The 20,217-nt window shown below is 52.3% G+C and overlaps 1 protein-coding gene across 1 annotated transcript in view; it reads right to left on the bottom strand.

Moving 5' to 3' along the window:
* Nucleotides 1-20,217, bottom strand: part of clmpb (CXADR like membrane protein b) — a 58,788-nt gene that overhangs the window by 13,595 nt on the left and 24,976 nt on the right. The window contains exon 2 of the mRNA XM_035386378.1: nt 92-249. Coding sequence (XP_035242269.1) covers nt 92-249 — 158 coding nt within the window. The remainder of the gene's footprint in view (nt 1-91; nt 250-20,217) is intronic.

The following is a 20,217-nucleotide window of genomic DNA, read 5'->3' as shown; positions in this document are numbered from 1 at the left end:
GGGAGAGAGAGACAGAGAGAAAGAGAAGGGTGAGAGAAAGATACAGAGACAGAGAGAGAGAGGGATGAGAAAGAGAGGCAGGCCTCCTCACCACTCTCTGCTTTGAGTTGGGTTTCTGCAGGAGCCACTCGATGTCCAGTGTTTGGGATTCGGGACCCCAGAACTGATGGTGGCAGGGCAGGGTTGCGTTGTCCCCCACCACCCTCTTCATCTCCGTCTGCGCCCAGGCCGCCAGCAGGCTCAGCAGGACTGCATGAGAGAAGCACACACAAGCAGAGCGGTTACAGGCAGCAGCTCCCGAGCTCAGCAGCGCCCCCTACATGGCTCAAAGGGCACTGTCAGTCGGAGGTGGCAGCTCGGAGGGGTTAGAAAGAGGCGTTGGGGGGAATTCACCGTGAATTCAAACCCATGCAGTAGCAGATCTGTAAAATTTATCATGGGGTGGTGAAGGGGTGGCAGGGAGTTTTTCTGGGGGGGGGGGGTTCTGACACCCAAAGAAAAGATCAGTTCTGGTGACTCCTGAAGGTTGATCAGCCAGCCTCTATGTAAATTGGTGAATTAATACAGGACACACAACACAAGCATCACAAATATGAATCTTAAATTTGTACATCCTCACTCTCTCCTTTTAATGTCTGTGCACTGTATGTGTACCATCCATATAGTCTCGTGAACATTGAAAAAACAAACTTCAGTGAAACAACATTGTCACACCTTGTTTCTCCTAGCATTTGGCAATGGGGTACTGTTAAATGCTTAGGCCTATATGGAAAGCTCTCAGTTTCCAGCCTTGCCCCCCACCCCAAAGCCAAATGGAAAGCTTTTCTCAGCAGTAAGCCCCACTCCTATTGGTATTCCTGTTCATTACTTTTTAATGGCGGACTGGCAGAGCCATTCGTCTTCCCTCTGGCCGATATTGGTTTGGAAGTCACAAGCGTACCCTGCAAGTTTGGGGGGGCTGGGGCCTTGGGGCCCGTCTGACTGTCTTTGGGACAGGTCCCTAATTGCTTATGGAAGACACGTTGAGGTGTTGAGGCTGAGTCTGTGGCAGAATCTGACATCACCCCCCCCCCCACGTTGCCCACCCCCCTGCTTCCCGAGGGGAACTTATCGAGCTGGAAGGTGTGGGTGATAATGGACCTCGTCTCTCGTGGCGCGAAAGTCACACCAGCGAGATCCCTACATGAAGGCAATATCAAAAGCAAGCAGGGGGAGCGGACTATTAAATCGGCATTTATCCCACTCATGTTATAGGAGCTAGATGCTATTCACCAAAATGGAGAATGTGTGGACAGCATATGGATTTTTATTACGTGGATGAAGCCCATCAATAATAAAATATGTCTGAGCCTATGAGCCACAATACATTTAAACAAAATAGCCGGAGGAGAATAAACCCTGTTTTAAAAATAAGGAACTCTCCTCACAGTTTACACACGGTGTATTTTCCAACAAAAGAAATCAAATTATGCATCATAAATTTGAACACTTTACAACTGTTGCCGAAAGCTCTAATACATTTTGATTGTGAATTATCATAAGAATGTTTGATGAGAACAGCTCATTCAAGCCATTTTGTTTCATCACTCCACCTGCAGTTGAAATGGTAACCAGCACTGTGCCACAGCCTGGACTTCAGCCGCCTGACCTTACAGTGACAGTATGATGCTGGATGTCCTGCAGCCTTGGCTAACGCACACCAGTGGTTTGGGGAAAGGGGCTTTACGGGTGATGGTGCAGATGGGCAAAATTAGCCTGTCTGCACGGCCCTTTGTTTTGGTTGTCCTGGTCGTACCAGGACAGGACAAACTGGCCTTTCTGAAAGGAACTGAAACAGAGACACAACGGGATTCCCCCCCTTCCGCCCCCTCATAACAGGATTGATGGCAAAAAGACGCACGGGACCCCGGACTGAACGCGCATGTGCCCCCCTCTTCCTGACCGGCCCCCCTCTTATCTTCTCTACCATATCCGTCCCTCTGGTTCAGTTTTTAAAAATATAATCTTCTTTTCCTGCTAACGACGGTTTCAGAACAGCAAGATTACAGAATTAGGCGAAGGGATCTGCTACCGCTGAGACGTGTGTGTGTGTGTGTGTGTGTGTGTGTGAGTGTGTGTGCACACAGAAGGAAGGGTCAGCTCTAGATATCAGACACTGAAAGTCACGAGCCTTGTGCTGCAACAGCAAAGTGGTCACCCTCCTTACGAAAGAGCCGATTCGTTCGTTCGGGCTATTTTTATCCCCCCCAGAGGGGTGCACGGAGCGAGGAGAACACAATGTTAAGGAGAGACCTGCGCTCAGAGTTTCACGAGCAGGGAGAGGGTGATAAGGTAGCTATGTTAATGGCCACGGTGCTCCGTCTAGCTCTCCGCTACTCAACCCCACTCTTTTTCCCGCTCTCCCTCCCTCTGGTTTGTAATCAACAGCCGCCTGACGTGTTTTTTTTGGCCGAGCCTAAACTCTGGGCCCGTCTGGGAGGCGGGACGCGGGGCCGGGATGATAATGAACGAAAGCAGCTGAATGGGCTCGGCAGAGAGGAGCCGGAGCCAGAGCCGCAGCCCCGGTGCAAGCACCAGTTTCTAAGGCGAAGCCCTAGAGGGAGTCGTGCTCCAGTAAACCCGCCTCCCCTCCGACTCCCGCGGCCTTGTTACAGTGCAGCCGGCGGGACGCCCTGCACATCGCTGGAGTCCAGCTGCGCCCCCTGCAGTCAGCATACTGTCCCGACCCGGGGCCCTGCCACTGCGAAAACACCTGACCTACCAACACCCACAGCTAGAGAGACAAAAAAAACAGACAAAAACAGGGGAAGAAGTCTTGCTCTTTTTCTACTCCTCTAATTCCAAATCTCTTCCTCGAGATCATGGAAATTTCCCAGCATGCCCTACGGATGGCAGACACAATAAGTTGATGATAATCTCCCACGAGCCGAGGGGGAGAAGCTTCACGGGAGAGCAGGGGCGCGCGATCTTTATCGGCTCGCCGTGTCTGGGTGCTCGTAAATAAGCGTTCTCATTGGACGCGGCCGCGTACCGGAGCCCGCGGAGCGCGCCGGCCGCTCTGCATAATGGCAGCACACAGCCCGCGGTTACGGCGGCGGTAAATCTGCCGGAGGACGCGCCGCGCCGGCGAGCCGGGGGCGGCTGAAATACGGCGCTCATTACACCGCCAGAGTTCCGTAGCGGGAACGAGAGCAACCGGGACGCCGCGCGGCCGGCCCTGACGCGCAGTAGACATTACTCGCCTGCACCGGCCGGCTTAAAACCCAACATCTTAAATCCTCTGACAGTCCCATCACAAGCACAAGAGAGAGAGAGAGAGAGAGAGAAAGAGAGAGACAGAGGGAGGAGTGCATTGCTCAAAACGCCCTGGGCCACGGTGATAAACATTTCTCCCGGTGCAAGACTGGGTTTCCATTTGCGACGGGGGGAGAGGACGAGGTGTGGTGGTGGGGGAGGTGGAGGGGGAGGGGGGAGGCACATGGAAAAATCATCAGATCGTCACCACTGCTCTCGTGCAGTGGGTTTTCTTAGATGAGCAGAAAAAAAACAAAACTCACAGAAATATTCAGAGGCTAAGCTCTAAATGCGGCACAGAGGTTTACAAAATGTCTCCGAAATTAAATTTACCCAACAGAGTGCGTTTGTGAATTCAAACTGCAGTTTGGTAAAATTTTTGCTCGCACCTCTCACCGAGAGAGAAGAATTTTCAAGGACAGAAAAGAGATCCTTCTTCCTTCATTATATCCACTGGGCTTATGGGGTCTCTTTGCGGAGCTGAGATCCCTCATTTTATCTTTAAAGATTGCTCAGACAGAAGACTGACAGTGAAATAACACCATGAAATCCCCTGCCGCTCAGATCGGTAGGTCATACCGTGTCCCTGTCCTTCAGTGCCAGCTTTGAACACACTCAGAGTGAAACCGCCATGCTGCTCTGAACACACTCAGAGTGAAACCGCCAGGCTGCTCTGAACACACTCAGAGTGAAACCACCATGCTGCTCTGAACACACTCAGAGTGAAACCGCCAGGCTGCCCTGAACACACTCAGAGTGAAACCGCCAGGCTGCTCTGAACACACTCAGAGTGAAACGGCAGGCTGCTCTGAACACACAGAGAGTGAAACCGCCAGGCTGCTCTGAACACACTCAGAGAGAAACCACCATGCTGCTCTGAACACACTCAGAGTGAAACCACCATGCTGCTCTGAACACACTCAGAGTGAAACCACCATGCTGCTCTGAACACACTCAGAGTGAAACCGCCAGGCTGCTCTGAACACACTCAGAGTGAAACCGCCAGGCTGCTCTGAACACACTCAGAGTGAAACCGCCAGGCTGCTCTGAACACTCTCAGAGTGAAACCACCAGGCTGCTCTGAACACACTCAGAGTGAAACCGCCAGGCTGCTCTGAACACACTCAGCATAAAACCGCCATGCTGCTCTGAACACACTCAGAGTGAAACCGCCAGGCTGCCCTGAACACACTCAGAGTGAAACCGCCAGGCTGCTCTGAACACACTCAGCATAAAACCGCCATGCTGCTCTGAACACTCTCAGAGTAAAACCGCCAGGCTGCTCTGAACACACTCAGCGTAAAACCGCCATGCTGCTCTGAACACACTCAGCATAAAACCGCCATGCTGCTCTGAACACACTCAGAGTAAAACCGCCAGGCTGCTCTGAACACACTCAGAGTGAAACCGCCATGCTGCTCTGAACACACTCAGCATAAAACCGCCATGCTGCTCTGAACACACTCAGAGTGAAACCGCCAGGCTGCTCTGAACACACTCAGCATAAAACCGCCATGCTGCTCTGAACACTCTCAGAGTGAAACCGCCATGCTGCTCTGAACACACTCAGCATAAAACCGCCAGGCTGCTCTGAACACACTCAGAGTGAAACCGCCATGCTGCTCTGAACACACTCAGCATAAAACCGCCAGGCTGCTCTGAACACACTCAGAGTGAAACCGCCAGGCTGCTCTGAACACACTCAGCATAAAACCGCCAGGCTGCTCTGAACACACTCAGCGTAAAACCGCCAGGCTGCTCTGAACACACTCAGAGTAAAACCGCCAGGCTGCTCTGAACACACTCAGCATAAAACCGCCAGGCTGCTCTGAACACACTCAGAGTAAAACCGCCAGGCTGCTCTGAACACTCTCAGAGTGAAACCGCCAAGCTGCTCTGAACACACTCAGAGTGAAACCGCCAGGCTGCTCTGAACACTCTCAGAGTGAAACCGCCATGCTGCTCTGAACACACTCAGAGTAAAACCGCCAGGCTGCTCTGAACACACTCAGAGTGAAAACGCCATGCCGACCTGCCCTCTGCACACGTGGCACTCCTGCTCTCTCTGGGGTTTAATTTGGGACTGGAGGCAGCCCTCTGAAGGCCTGTAATCCTCCCGCTGCTGGGCCTGGCGACCGAGACACACCCCCCGCCCCTCACCCCTGCCCCGCCCCTTGCAGATGAGGAATTTTCTTCTTGGCCACTTCCTGTGCTATTAAAAATCAGGGCCACTTCCAGCATAGAGAGAAGACTTGAGAGGAACTCTCCTTAATTCAAAGGTCATATTCTGGAAGTGATCAAGCTAAAGTAAGACCCACAGAAACGATGTGGGGTGGGACAGAGCACATTGGCAAGGGGGGGGGGGGGGGGTGGGTTCAGGTATAGCGTAGCAGTGCAGTGTTGTAGGGTATAGTGTTGTAGGTTGTAGTGTGGAACGGCAATAGTAGGGTGTAGTGTCATACAGTCATAAATTGCAGGGTGTAACGTCAGTCACACTATCTTCAGCCACGCCCCCTTCCCTCCCACCACCTTCAGCCGCACCCACTTCTCTCCCACCACCTTCAGCCACACCCACTTCTCTCCCACCACCTTCAGCCACACCCACTTCTCTCCCGCCACCTTTATGAAGTCCACATTAAATTTTCACAAAACAAATGACTCTGCCAGACGGACACACAGAGGTGAACGTGCCTCTCCCAGACTGACAGACAGGGGCGAGCACACAGTCGTCCAGCCTGGCACTCACTAGGTCTTAATTAAAACCCAGTTAATCTTTTGGAATGAAAGGGCTGTTATAAATTGTAAATTTTAATTACAGGAGAACATCACACACTTCTGAGACTGTTATGACACATTCGCATATTCAGAGCCTTCGTCGTCTATAATCCCTTTTAAACCCGGGCCGTGTTAACACCTTTATTTGGTGGGGAAGCACCATGTAATGGACTTTGTTGTCGTGCTTTAAACCCACAATCGCAAAATGTCAAGCAGTCTGTTTGGCTGAAGATAAAAAACTGTCCCAGTTGCATTATGGGAAGAGAAAAGGAGAGCACTGTGTTGTCCAAATCAAAGCAATATGTGGCTGTGCTCTCCCTGGCCTGCAGTGCCAGCCCTGTGTGGGGACAGATCTGCTCTGCTGCTCCTGCTGTCCAATTAAAGCTAAAGTTCTCGCAATGTTGATCCAACACTTCTGTGAGCGCGGCTACAATGTTATTCCAACATTTCAGCGGCTGGACCTTTCTCAGATTCCCTGTCTGAGCTGGTGTTTCCACTTGGAACGGCAAAAGATCAAAAACATGACTCTCTCTCTGTGTCTGCGCAAACTAGGGGTGTGTGTGTGTATGAGACCATGTGTGTGTGAGCACAGACTGGGGCTGTGTGTGTATGAGACCATGTGTGTGTGTGCACAGACTGGGGCTGTGTGTGTATGACACTGTGTGTGTGTGTGCGCGCGGGCTGGGTGTGTGTGCGTGTGTGTTTGCAGACTGCGGGTGTGTGTGTGTGGGTGCGTGAGTGTGCAAATATGTGTGGACATGTACATAAAAGTGTGTGTGTGTGTGTGTGTGTATGGGACCTTGGGAGTGTGTGACACGGGGAGGTTGGGGGATTGGTAGGAGATTTTAACCCCCACTCCCTCCCTCCCTCCCTCCCTCCCTCCCATCCTGGGAGCAGGCAAACTCCACTGCCCCCCACCCCCCGACCCCCTCAGTGTCCCACATCCACAATGAAGCCATTTAAATTGTGGCAGGAAAAAAAAAAATATATATATATAATGTTTGAAGGCAGCCACAGTCAGGACCGTGTTGGTCACAGGGGAATGGGCTCCAGTGTGTTTCAAAGAAAGGGTTCTTTGCCGATCCAAGAAAAACACTGGCATCTAGCTGGCCTTTAATTGGAACTGCATGTTGTGTGTGTGTGTGTGTGTGTGTCTGTGTGTGTGTGCGCATGCGTGCGTGGGTGGGTGAATGTGTGTGTTTCTGTGCATGTGTATGCAAAAAAATATTTATAAAGAGTGGCTCAGCACTTTGTGATATTAAAATAAAATGTTTAAATCTTGATGAGAAATTAGAATTGTTTTTATTTAAATACATTGGGATTTTTGCTTTTTTCTCTTTCTGAAAAAAATATTTATTACTCTTCCTGAACGAAGTTACATTTTTTCCGACAATTCTGCAAAGCAGACTGTTGTCCATCTAGCCTTTCCTTACTCTGAGTGGCATTAAGCTATTTTCACTGGCAGGGTCCTACAAATACAGAAAGGAAATATTTATCTCAGAAGGCTTACATTTCAGAGGGGAGATTGAAAGGGATCTAGCACATGAGCCACACACACACACACACACACAAACACACGCACGCACACACACACACACACACACACACACACACACACACACGCACACACACACACGTGCGTGCACACACACACATACACACACACACACACTCACAGTTCTGAGAAGGTCAGACTGAGCGCTTCCAAACCAAAGCAGGGGGCGGAGCCTCTGGGGTTGAACCAGCTGATGAATGACGCATTGTGCAGAAGAGCTCCACCTGAGCGCTGACTAAACTGTAGCAGATGGGGCAGAGACGAGCTTGTTAATAACAGGCCGGTTGCGGTGGGACAGCTGCAGCTTGGGTCAGCCAGCAACAGGGAGGGGCGATGGCCACGGAATTTTCCGGCCTGTTCTTTCGCAGCGAATTCTTTTTTCTGCCGGTTCAGTGGATAGGGGGGCAGGGCTTGTTCCTGGAAACGGGCTGGGTTTTACTGGGTGAGGGGTCTCTTACGCAACACCCCATAATGTCAGGAACTTGCGCTACACCTCCTCAACCATGTAGGTGGGAAATGGGGGGGGGGGGGGCACCCCAGGGTCACTGGAACACTCTGAACCACCCCTGTTTTGTCAGATGAGAAACCTTTAAAATATTTCCCCCGATGCCTTCTCCCATATGCCCTACACAAGACTGATTTGTGGGACTATCCAGTGCTCTTCAGTGTTACCGACCCCAAACTTAAGTGTTGAAATGAGAGGCACACTGCCCACCCCCCCGCCCCCCCCCCCCCCCCAACCCCCCTGAAATTTATGTGCCCCAATCTTCTCCCGTGGACAGCAGCCGGTGAAGTCCCCTCACTCTGTCAGAGCTGAATTCCAGCACGACCTCCGCAGATCAATACTTAATAAGCCTTTGTGCTGCCAGGCCCATTTCGCTGCAATCTGCAATTTTTTTATGTCCATTAGGTGGAAAATCCAGCTGACGAGGGGTATGGGGAGAGGAAGTGAAATGTGTCTTGGTCTTCCAGGGTCTCCTGATGGACGCCCGGTAACGCTGGGCAGCCGCGGGGAGCGTAAAATACTGCCTGCCCCTTAAGTATTGTTCTATTGGCTTTTATCGAACGGGGTGTGATCCTCCGCGGGTTTAAAGATGTGCCCCTGTCTCTCGTTTACAGCTCGAGGGAAGGCCATAAAAATATGAGTAAATAGGAAGGACAGTGGTGCGTAAAACATGACTAATTGAAAACGCTCCTGCGAGTCCATATTTCAGTCAGCTATAAACCCGCGGCAGAGGCCGCCGTTAAAAGGATACGCTCGGAACGTGCTAATGTCGCCGCTCCCGCTATTAGCAGCGAGGGGCTTCGGCTGTGAACGGCCTCTCTCTCCTTCTCTCCACACTTCTTTAATTCACCTGCACCGGCACTACAGGCAAAGTTTGTCACTGTCAGGAGTGTCTCCTCCTCCTCCTCCTCCTCCTCCTCCTCCTCCTCCTTATCCAGCTAGTCCCAGGGCTATGAGAACACTGTGGAGGACCCACCCAGTGTGGACCCTGGCATGAATAAAACATGAGCACGGTCAGGTGACCCCAGGCTGGACTGAGAGCAGGGCTGTGTGTGGCTCACAGAGGCGTGGCAGTGAAGCATCAGGCCTGCGTGAGCGCGTAACACGCCGTCTCACTCCACCGCTGCGTGTGAACGACAGAACAGCGCCCACGATAGTCCCCGATAGGGTGCGTCTTCCGAAAAGTGCAGTGAGACTACTCGCCTTTCCTCAGGATGGAAAACAGCTCTTCTCTGGGGTGCTGGGGGAGGGGGGGGGGGTCTTTCGGGAATCGGTCATATTCATCAACATTTACTGCGCATGGGCAGCGCCGGCACTTCATAAACAACATTACTGTTCAAATGACGGGATTTACAATTGGCCAACAACTGGATGATTCATCCAGCTCAGCACAACATCATATGTTGAAATTACATTTCAGGTTAGGAAACAAGTGAAAATTCCAAACACATGTTGACAGTTGGGGGGGTTCAGTTAAACCACGGGAGCAGAGAAGTCGCCCTGCCTCTGCAGGCCCTCAGAGTGCGGGACTGGACCGGGGTACGGTTAGGTTTAGGGTGAGGGTGAGCGGGAGTCCAGCCTCACCAGCCCTCAGCAACACCACGCAGTTCATGCCCCGCTGGCATGGATGCCAGCTGTAATTCTGAGAGCCACGCTCTCCCCCTCGGGGCAGCTGGACCGCAGTGCCTCCGAGGCCAAAGGGGGGTCCCCTCCAAGGGGCCCCGGTTCCCCAGCCCGTCTGCCTGCATCAGGGGCTCTCATGCCCGCACGTGACCAAGAGCAGGCCGCTTGGTCTCTGTGGATAAACAAGAGCGGCCCATGGTTTCTGCAATGCTCCCCCCCCCCCCTTCGGTTTCTCCAGCGCTCGCTGCACCCCCCCCTCCCCCCTCCCCCCGCTCAGCTGGCCCGATAAGGAATGCGTGAGCAGCCACATCCGCGGCGGGGCGGAGACTGAAAGCAGATGAATGGGCCGCTGGGGAGGGGCCGCGCCGGGGCCCGTATTTCACTCCCACAGGCCTGATTAAAGGGAGCGGGCGGGGCGGGGCGGGGCGGCGGCCAAGGCTCCCGCTCGCGGCGGCGCACGCGCGCGTCTTCACCCGGGCCTCCGGCTCGGAAAAGGGGCGGAGCGCAGCGCAGCGCAGCGCTACGGCTTCCATCTTTCCGTCTCCGTCCCCGTTTCGTCCAGACCCATCAGAAACAGTCCCGCTCAGCCGCCTCGTCCCGGACGCTCCAGCTACGCTGATTCATATTTTCCTGCTGCGCACATGAACCTGATTAAATGAGATTCTGGCATAAAGGCGTTCAGGGGGATATGTCAGTTTGCATTGTGTTCGTTCTCTGCGCGCAGACACGCACTGAACTCGCTGAGGGAGGAACGCTGTGCAGCGAAGTTTGAGGGAAGAGTTTGTGTTCAACTAGAAACACACAGAACAGAACAGAACAGAACAGAGTATACTGACTACCTGGCAAGAGTAATCAGTATGTTCTGTGTGTGCAACCTCACTTCTCAGATATCACACCTTAAATAATCTTGATGCACTGGTATTTTCAATGGGATCAAATTCATATCATAATCGTCCTATTTTATCTTGGTTGCAGATTACTGTTCTCACAGTACGGGATTTATCTATTTGGGACTATGCACACATACTGTACACTCTCACACACACACACACACACACACACACACACACTGCATGACACCTTTCTCAGGGATACTGTGCACACTGAATTTATCCATGCAGTGGTTCATTTTCAAATCCACTTGATGTTTCCTTGGAAAATGTGAAACGAAGTAGCGAGCCTGTGTGTGAGGGAAGGAAAAGCTCGGAGCTCCTTCATCCTTCTTCAGCTGCACACAGCTGGAATACATTTTTTAAAGATCAGTACGTTTCTGGGCCAAAGGTAAAGGGAGCAGCGGTAAAAAAATTAAATAAGCGTAATGAAAGGCGCAGAGCTCATTTTTAAATGTCGCGGCGGTTTCCATAGGGACGGGGCCGGGTTGGCCGTGCGTCCTTGTTTGCTGCCTCGCTCTGGCTCACGCGCTCAGAGCTGAGAGCGCTTCGCGGGCGTGACTGATTACACTGCTGTTTTCAGCTGGCCGTGTCGGGGGGGGGGGGGCTCTACTTCCAGGGCCCGGGATCCGGGACACACCGCCCTCGAGGCGTCGGATCCAGATTTGGCGCGGCGGCCCGCGCCAGGGTGTGACGCGCTCCGGCAAGGTCCCCGTGACATTGGCGCAGCCATTGCGGCCCTCCGCGGCCCCGAGGAACGCGGCCGCCACGGAGACGCGACCGCGCGGCTCAGGACTCCGCACGCCGGCACCGCGACGCATGAATAATGAAGGAGAACTTTCTCTTTTCCCTCGTGCATTAACATTCAAACTGTTGCTAGATTAATGGGAGGAAAATCTCATTGCCCTTAACATGCTTTTCAGATTCCTGCAGCAGGGTTGATTCGTGCAGCTGGGTTGATTCGTGCAGCTGGGTTGTTTCGAACAGCGTGTTGCTTTACAGGTGAGTTATTTTACACTCATGCCATTACAGAAACCGCAGCTACACAAAAACGTGACTAACCTGTGCCCTACAAGCACAAAGAGCAGAAGCAACACACGGTACGCAGAGCACACGCGATGCACACGGTACGCAGAGCACGCGCGATACACACGGTACGCAGAGCACACGCGATACACACGGCACGCAGAGCACACGCAATACACACGGTATGCTGCAGCGCCCTCATAGCTGCGACATCTCCAGCACAAACAAACGGGCCTATCCCAAGTGCTGAAAAAAAGAGAAAAGACTGGGGTTGAGAGGCGGCAGGAGAAAGCGTTCTTTTGCGAGGGGAAGCGAGCGGTGGTGAAAGACCTGGGGAGCGTGCCCGTGTAAAAGCCTCAGGAGGGAAACCGTGTGGGAGAATTCCTGTGGGTTTACCTGCTGCGAGGCACACTATAAACGCTCACCGAGCTTCCCACAACACACGCGTACCCTCGTTACTGTTCTCTGGCAGCCAACCCTGCCAATGCCCCTCCGCCCCCCTCCGCTTGCTGGTCCACTCACTGCTACCGCTGCTCTTCAAATATTTCATATTTATTTACATATTTCCATACCTCTCCAGATTACTGGATTTGACCCTTGAGCAAAGGGACAGCAGGAGGAAAAAAGACCTTGAAAATATCCTCCCCATCTTCCGTCCAATTTTGAATTAACAAAACATCGAGTCGAGTGTCTTAATCTTATATGTTGTTTGTTTTTTTTTAAAGGATGATGGCATTTCGGGACGCCATTGCTTTGGAAACAGCGAGCACGCAAATCTCTCTCTCCCTCTCAGGGCGTATTATGTAAATCTGCACCTTTCCTCCCGTCATTTAGATGAAGCTGCAGAGGCTGAGGCTGGCGCTCGCGGCGCTCCGGCGGTAATCAGTGCAGCGGCCCTTTCAGCCCTGAGAAACCCTGCCCGGGAGCGCTAAACAAACGCGTTTATTTTTGGCTGCAGCAGAACGTAAAAACCTTATTTAAGGTGAGGCGCGCTAGGTGCTCTGCCTTCCGTGCCCCACCTGTTTGGAAACGCTCTCTCCTTCTGATTAAAAAGGGCCACTTTGCGCACGCAGGCAGCGAACGGAAAAAGGCGGGGGGGGGAAGGGAGGATTTTTTTTCTCTTTCGCGGCCTTTTCGCGCGGTGAAGTTTGGCGCGGTTCTCGGAGTGGAGCTCCGTGTTTCCTGCTGACGCGGGCGCCTCGTGGGAAGATTAACGACGGGCCGGGGCGGCTTCGGATACGTCGGGGAGGCTCGGATGTGGCAGAGACGGTCCTCCCAGCGAAGAGTTCTGTGGTAAGGCATACAATCCGCCTGATACAGGAAGCATCGGCTTCTTCCCCTCCCTCCCTCCCTCCCATCATCCACCTCCCCATTTTAACAAGCAAGCCAAAGCGAGAAAGCTCTAGCGTCCGACAAACACTGCGTCCCCTCATTAAAATGACTTCGGCCTCAAAGCGGTTTTCGCGCGTGTCAGAAAGAGGGAGCTTGCCTGACACAGCGAGCGTAACGTGTTAGCAAACGGCCTCATCCCAGATCTGCGCCCTCAGTCTGAAACCCATCTCAGCGCAGGCCTTCAGCGAGCTGATGGAGGACAGAGCCGAGGCTTCCGGAGAAGATGCCGGTGATTAATGCTCCAGGCCGCTAGCCGCGGAACCGCTACCCGCCTGACCCATTTCGCTCCGAAGCTGGCAAACCGCAGCGCTGCATTGTGGGTATTTGTCGGGCCTCTCTGGCGAGAGAGGTTTTTTGGGCGCTGAGCGTGTGACGAGGTGGTGAACGGTTCACGGACGGCTGCGGACCCCGCCAGGACACGCGAAAGCCCGCCAGGACAAGCGAAAGTCCGCCAGGACACGCGAAAGCCCGCCAGGACACGCGAAAGCCCGCCAGCGCAGTTCTGAAATGGGGAAGAAAAAAAATCTGAAGGAAAAATAACCATCACATCCCAACCTATCAGCAATGAGAATATCTGCTCACAGGGGAGGACGCAGAGCTGTGGCCTTCTGCACAGCCATTGGCTGATTCTCAGCGCTCCTCTCATGCTTGCTTGCCATTGGCTGCAGGCAGAAAACCCAAAGGGGAGCTGGTTCTGAGCGTGGGTATGTGAAATGGTGTCAGCTGAGTGGCTTGCCCAGGGGGTGGGGGTTGGTGCTTTCACTTCTTTTTTTTGGGGGGGGGGGGGGGGGGAAGCATGTAAGCGTGAAGTGAGACCACACAGGACCTCCTCCCCCAATCCCCTCGCGCCCCCTCATGCCCGTATGATCGCCCCGTGCCGGAAGGACGGGTTCCCTCCGAGGGTTCACACGGCGCGCTGCTCGGCCGAGGAGAATAATGCAGGCGCTACGCACGGGTGGGCTAACGCCAGGCCAACGATAACATTTCCCCGGGTTTAATCACGAGGACTGATTAAATCATCTCCAGCGCACTCCCCGGCGCCAGGAGGCCCGCTCCGGCGCCGACGGGCTCCGATCCGTTTCAGACGGGCTCCGCCTGGGGCCTGTCTACCCCCAACACACCCAGCGCACCGCCCCAACACGCAACACCTACCCCCCCCTCACCCTGTTCTCTGGGTGGATGAGCCAAGCTTAATCTGCTCAGCGTAAACCCATATTTCTGATACTGATATTTCTGCTACTCCCTGTGGTGATTCGCGTGATTGTTCTGAGATATGGGAGGTTCAGTGTGAGTGCCGCCGATGGGGGGGGGTATAGAGTGGGGGGGGGGGGCGTATCAGGGAGAGAGACTCAATCTGTCACCGGGGCTTCTGATTCACACTCCAGCACTGCGCTGTGGGACAGTCACTCCTGCAGGTTAAATGTTTCTGGTGTGGGAGTGGGAAAACGTTCGGTGCTGTATGCCTTAACGAGGCAGAGGTGTCCCAGAGGTGGGCTCTGCTGTACATCCTTACCCCCCTCCCCACTCCACCCCCACACGGCTGGAGCAGTAGTGATTCTCTGGGCAAAAGCGCCATTGACCCATTGGTGTAACCTTGAGGTCACAAACCCCTCCCACTCCCCACCCCAAGCACCAGTTAGCAATTACATCCTGGATTTCCATTATGACCTCATAATGGGACTCCTGTCACTCAAGCAGAAGAGGGACTTGGCCACAAATACAGTGTAAGACACAGAAGGCCACGTTCGCGGTAGCTCCCGTCCCTACGTCTCACGCCCGAGGTTTCCGTCCCGTGTATAATTGCGCGGGGGGACGGGGGGGGGGGGACGGGGGCGCAGCTGCGCGTCTGACGGAGGCACGGAGTCGCGGGCCCTTTGTCGCGCTGCTGCGTATGAGTGATAGGCCGCATAATGTCACCGGCTTTTACAAGAAATAAATCTTAATGTCAGCCCATTGCCAGCCCTTGAATGTCAGTGCATTTTAATGGGGCTGGGGAAATGGCAGCTTTGTGTGAGGGAGCGGGGACGAATCAGACGCTGCCGACTACCCCGGCTTGCCCTTCTTAAGGGCTGTGGGCAGGCTGGCCCAGGGCTCTCTTGTACTACAGCAGCAGGGAGACTATCAGCATGCTGAAATATTTACATACTATAATAGTGCATCAAATTATTAAAGTAGCAGTGTGCATCAGTAAGGTCACAATGTGTCAATTCATGTGCCCGTGTATGAATATATAATGTATTTATGTGCTAGTGTATCAATGCACTAGCCCATTGATGTATTAATGCATCAATGCAGCAATATAAATCAAAAATATAACACTGTATGAAAGCACAGTGCATCAGGGGTGTATCAGTGAATCAACGTTACAGTGTCCATTTAAAGTGTTGCTGAAGTGCTGTGAGGGTACTGATGTAGCAATGCATTGCTGTTTCAGAATACAATCATGCTGTGGATGTTCCTCTCAACCAAATGAGTGTCATGTGATTCCTGAGTCCTGACTAGGCTGGAGGGGGTGGGGATGGGGGGGGTGGGGTTGGGCATTGGAGCGAGGGGGGGGCAGCGCTGTTCCCCCTCACTAGCCCTCGGGGCAGAAAGAGGCAGCTAGACTGTTGTGACAGGCCTGTCACTGACGGGGAGCCGAGCATCACATGGTCACTACTGTCACTAACTCCACCGTGACAGGTCAGCGTCCAATCAGAGCTGCCCACGCAGGGCAGGCGCAGCGCTGACGCATACAGCGCAGACATGACAACAGCAGGCACGGAACCAGCCCTCTCTGGCACGCAGGCTGCGGGGTCTGTGTAGCCGCTGAGCCAGTGAAATACCGAAATACTCCTTTCTCTGCTTTTAAAATGGGACGGGAGTTTGGGGGAAGGTCCAGAGGGTCACTGGGGAGGAACCTTCTGAGATAAATTCGATTATGGCGGAACAATGGGCTGTCTAAAGCCTCCGCTTCTGGGCAATAAATGCTTTGTTTTATAGTGAGAGGGCTCACAGACTAGGATCAAAAACTGCTCATACAGGGATCTGTCACTCCTGTGAGACAGAGAGAGAGTGAGAACAAGAGAGAATAAGTGGAAGAAAGGGAAAAAGAAAATGAGAGGGAGAAAGAAAGTATGAGAGGAAGAAATTGAGAGAGAAAATGAGAGGGAGAAAGAAAGAATGAGAGGAAGAAAGAGAAACAGAGAGATAATGAGAGGGAGAAAGAGAAAGAGAAAATGAGATGGAGAAATTGAGAAAGAAAATGAGAAGTAAGAAAGAATGAGTGGGGGAAAGAGTTAGAGAGAATAAGAGCAAGAAAGAGGAAGGGAGAGAAAATGTAGCTGCAAGAAAGAGGAAGGGAGAGAAAATGCAGCTGCAAGAAAGAGGAAGGGAGAGAAAATGAAAGGGAAAAGGAGACAAAAAATGAGAGAGAAAAAGAGAAAGAGAGAGGGAGAGGGATCGTCGAATACACTGATGTGCTGTCTCCCTTATGTAAGAGCTGTGTACAGTCTGAACTTCCCTCTCTCCAGCCTTACATTTCCTCCATTAATTCTGACTATAAATGGCAATCAGGTGAAACGGTGACTCAGTGTGCCCTGCCAAAAGCCCTCTATATCAAGTTAAACAGCACACACACACACACAAACACTCACATGTTCACTCAGTCACACACACACACACACACACACACACACACTCACACTCACATGCTCACTCAGTCACACACACACACACACACACACACTCACACTCTCTGACAGCACTAAGAGCCCAGAGCTGCCCAGCTCCTACAAACACACGCTCACGTTGTTTGGATTAGCTGAGGAAGACCAGAGGCTGGTCTCCGTGGCGATGAGCGCCACGCGTCCTCGGCCCCCGTGTCACGCTGTCCGCCGCTGCTCTGGCCATATACAGGCATGCTTGGCGGGACCTCTCCTTTAATAGCGCCGAGCGCTTCCCGCAGTCCCTCTCACGGCTCCACACGCCCGCCGCTTCCAAAGCCGTCCCTCCAGAGCGAGCCCGGGGAGGGGCTGGAGAACGGGATCAGACAGCGGGGGCAAATCGGCCTAACGCGTCCCGCCGCTCCCAGAATCCCCCGAGCCTCCTTCAGAGGCGGGTCACATGACAGGTCAGAGGTTAAAGACCCTATCCCAATGCACGTGAAGACCTGCCGTATTTAACAGGTCCACAGGTCTGTAAAAACCCATCTGCCTTTGTGCTGAAGGCACTCAATAGTAGGTGCTCAATAGGAGGATGTGGCCTGCCGCCCCAAAAGACGCCAGTCTCCAGCAAAGCTCCAGAGATACGTAATGGGCCCATGAATACATGAATGAGTGCAGTTCACGCATGCACGCTGTAACTGACGCGCTGTAATAGCAGCATTTGAACCGCGGCAGCGTACTGAACAAGCTGCGGGATAGTCGCTGCTTTACCAGTCTGCTCATACATACTGCACTCTGCTTAAAATAGACCATTATGACACCGTGCATTATTTAAAGGGCACATTAGGATGTCTCTCTGCTGGGCAACAGCAACTGGAATGTAAAAATGTATGTTTAACGTATATATGATAGTAAATTCTAAAGAAATTCAATATTGATGAGGAAATGAAAGCCAGGGACAGTGACTGGACGAACCAAGTGACCATCATCCATTCAGTGTCCTTTAAGAGAATATAAATGCTTGATACTACAGTATATATCCAACCAAATACTTCGGTCTATACTAGCAGCTTCCATGAAAATGAGCGGGGCTAAGGGGAAAGGTGCTGAAATGACCTCATGCTGTTATCTGCAGTGATGACGTGTAACTCTTTTGCAGACTCTTAGTCTCGTCTGCTGGGTCTGTTTGACACTGACATTGATCCGGGCTGAGAGACCTTGGAGACACCGGGTCTGGACACCGGCAGCGGAACAGATGTGGAACCGCCATAAAAACCTGTGAATTGAGCCTGTGGAATTGTTAGCGGATAGTGATTCATGAGTCTCTCCCTGAAGGTTGTGCAGGACTCGAAGTGTGTCTGCTAGCACCAGCTGGATGGAACCACGTAACATTACATTACATTACAGGCAATTAGCAGACTCCTATCGACAACTTTCACATAGCATTTACATTGCATCCATTTATACAACTGGATATATACTGAAGCAATTCAGGTCAGGCAGTGTCCTACCCAGGAATCGCACCTGTGACTTTTATGTTACAAGACGTTATACTACACCATGTCTGACTGGTCCATAGCACTGCTCTGGTGGGGAGGGTTTAGGTCAGATCTATAAGTTTCCTAGCTCGACAGCTACCCCTCTGGTCATAAGCATAGCATAAGAGTACTTATCCCCTATACACCCTATCATAAGCATATGTATCACCTACACACCCTACAATAAGCATACTTATCCCCTACACTCCCTACCATAAGCATACTTATCCCCTACACTCCCTACCATAAGCATACTTATCCCCTACACACCATACCATAAGTATACCTATCCCCTACACACCCTACCATAAGCATACTTATCCCCTACACACCCTACCATAAGCATACTTATCTCCTACACACCCTACAATAAGCATACTTATCCCCCCCACACCCTACCATAAGCATACTTATCCCCTACACACCCTACCATAAGCATACTCATGTCCTATATCATAAACTCTACACCACAATCAGAGTTTAATCAAAGACTTTGATATACAGCCCGCTCACATAACATAGGGAAAGGCTCTTGATTTTAATAAAACAGAGAAACATGCATTCTTGATTCATGTCTATTTAATTCTTCTGTTATAAATAACATATTCAGGCATTTCTTGTAATTTTCACTCCACACAAGTAATTCAACTTAATAACTTGCGACACAGATCACAACAACACGTGATGTTCACAAGACTCAGGTTCACTGCAGAGTGGCATAAGCCACACAGGGGGTGATGAAGACAATGATGAAGGACACGGCGCGGGGACGCTCCGCCTGTCTGTGCCAGACCCTCCGCATGTGGCGGAGCAGAGAGGGAGGGCTCGGGGGACACCATCGCTAAACTACCGTTGCTTCGAAATGGTGGGGCTAAGCTGCGCTCTGTTTCGAGCTGTGTGTGGAGGAGCGTTTGACACCTAAACGCTAGGCTTGAGCTGCGTTTCACCCCGGCAGCGCAGGGACTGCCTTCACTGGCTCAGCTGTGCGGCTGACGCGGGGGTCGCCTTAGTTCCCATAATGCACTTTAGGCACCCGTTTCTCAGACTGTTACAGCCGGTCCTACTTTGCACAGGTACTCGGCCCGAGCACTGCTGCGTCATCATTTTTCTACAAAAAATAAAATAAATCCTTAACGCATCACTCCAGCAATTTAAATATGTCCTCTTGTTAAAGTAAAAATTGGGGTTTTTAGCAGTGACAGCAAATTATGGTGGAGTAGGGCTTTGTGGTGTGAATATCCACATTTTCTCTGACACCATAAATTGATGGGTAGCATGGAACAATGCCACCCCTTCACAGGGCCTGAGACAGTAAATCTGAAGAGCAGCTGCCTTATGACAGTGACAGAGAGATAATGGGATTTCCAATCTCCTAAACCCAATCCACACACTCCCCAAGGACTGCATGAGCCGATTCTTTTAATCATAGCCACCCCTAAAGCAGAGCGCACCCCCCCTGCACACGGTACTATGCATTTATTAACACAGCCACACTATTAATACAGCACAGCGCTTCATGCAGTCCTACTCCACACAGTCCCACTCTATACAGCACAGTGCTCCACACAGCCCCACTCCACACAGCACAGTGCTCCACACAGCCCCACTCCACACAGCACAGCGCTCCACACAGCCCCACTCCACACAGCCCCACTCCACACAGTCCCACTCTATACAGCACAGTGCTCCACACAGCCCCACTCTATACAGCACAGTGCTCCACACAGCCCCACTCCATACAGCACAGCGCTCCACACAGCCCCACTCCACACAGTCCCACTCCATACAGCACAGCGCTCCACACAGCCACACAGCCCCACTCCACACAGTCCCACTCCACACAGTCCCACTCCACACAGTCCCACTCCACACAGCACAGCGCTCTACACAGCCACACAGTCCCACTCCACACAGTCCCACTCCACACAGTCCCACTCCATACAGCACAGCGCTCCACACAGCCACACAGGCCCAC

This window comes from Anguilla anguilla, chromosome 12 (genome assembly GCF_013347855.1).
Source record: "Anguilla anguilla isolate fAngAng1 chromosome 12, fAngAng1.pri, whole genome shotgun sequence".
NCBI lineage: Eukaryota > Metazoa > Chordata > Actinopteri > Anguilliformes > Anguillidae > Anguilla > Anguilla anguilla.
The sequence above is the reverse complement of the archived record's forward strand: the minus strand, read 5'-3'. Positions and strand labels throughout refer to the sequence as shown.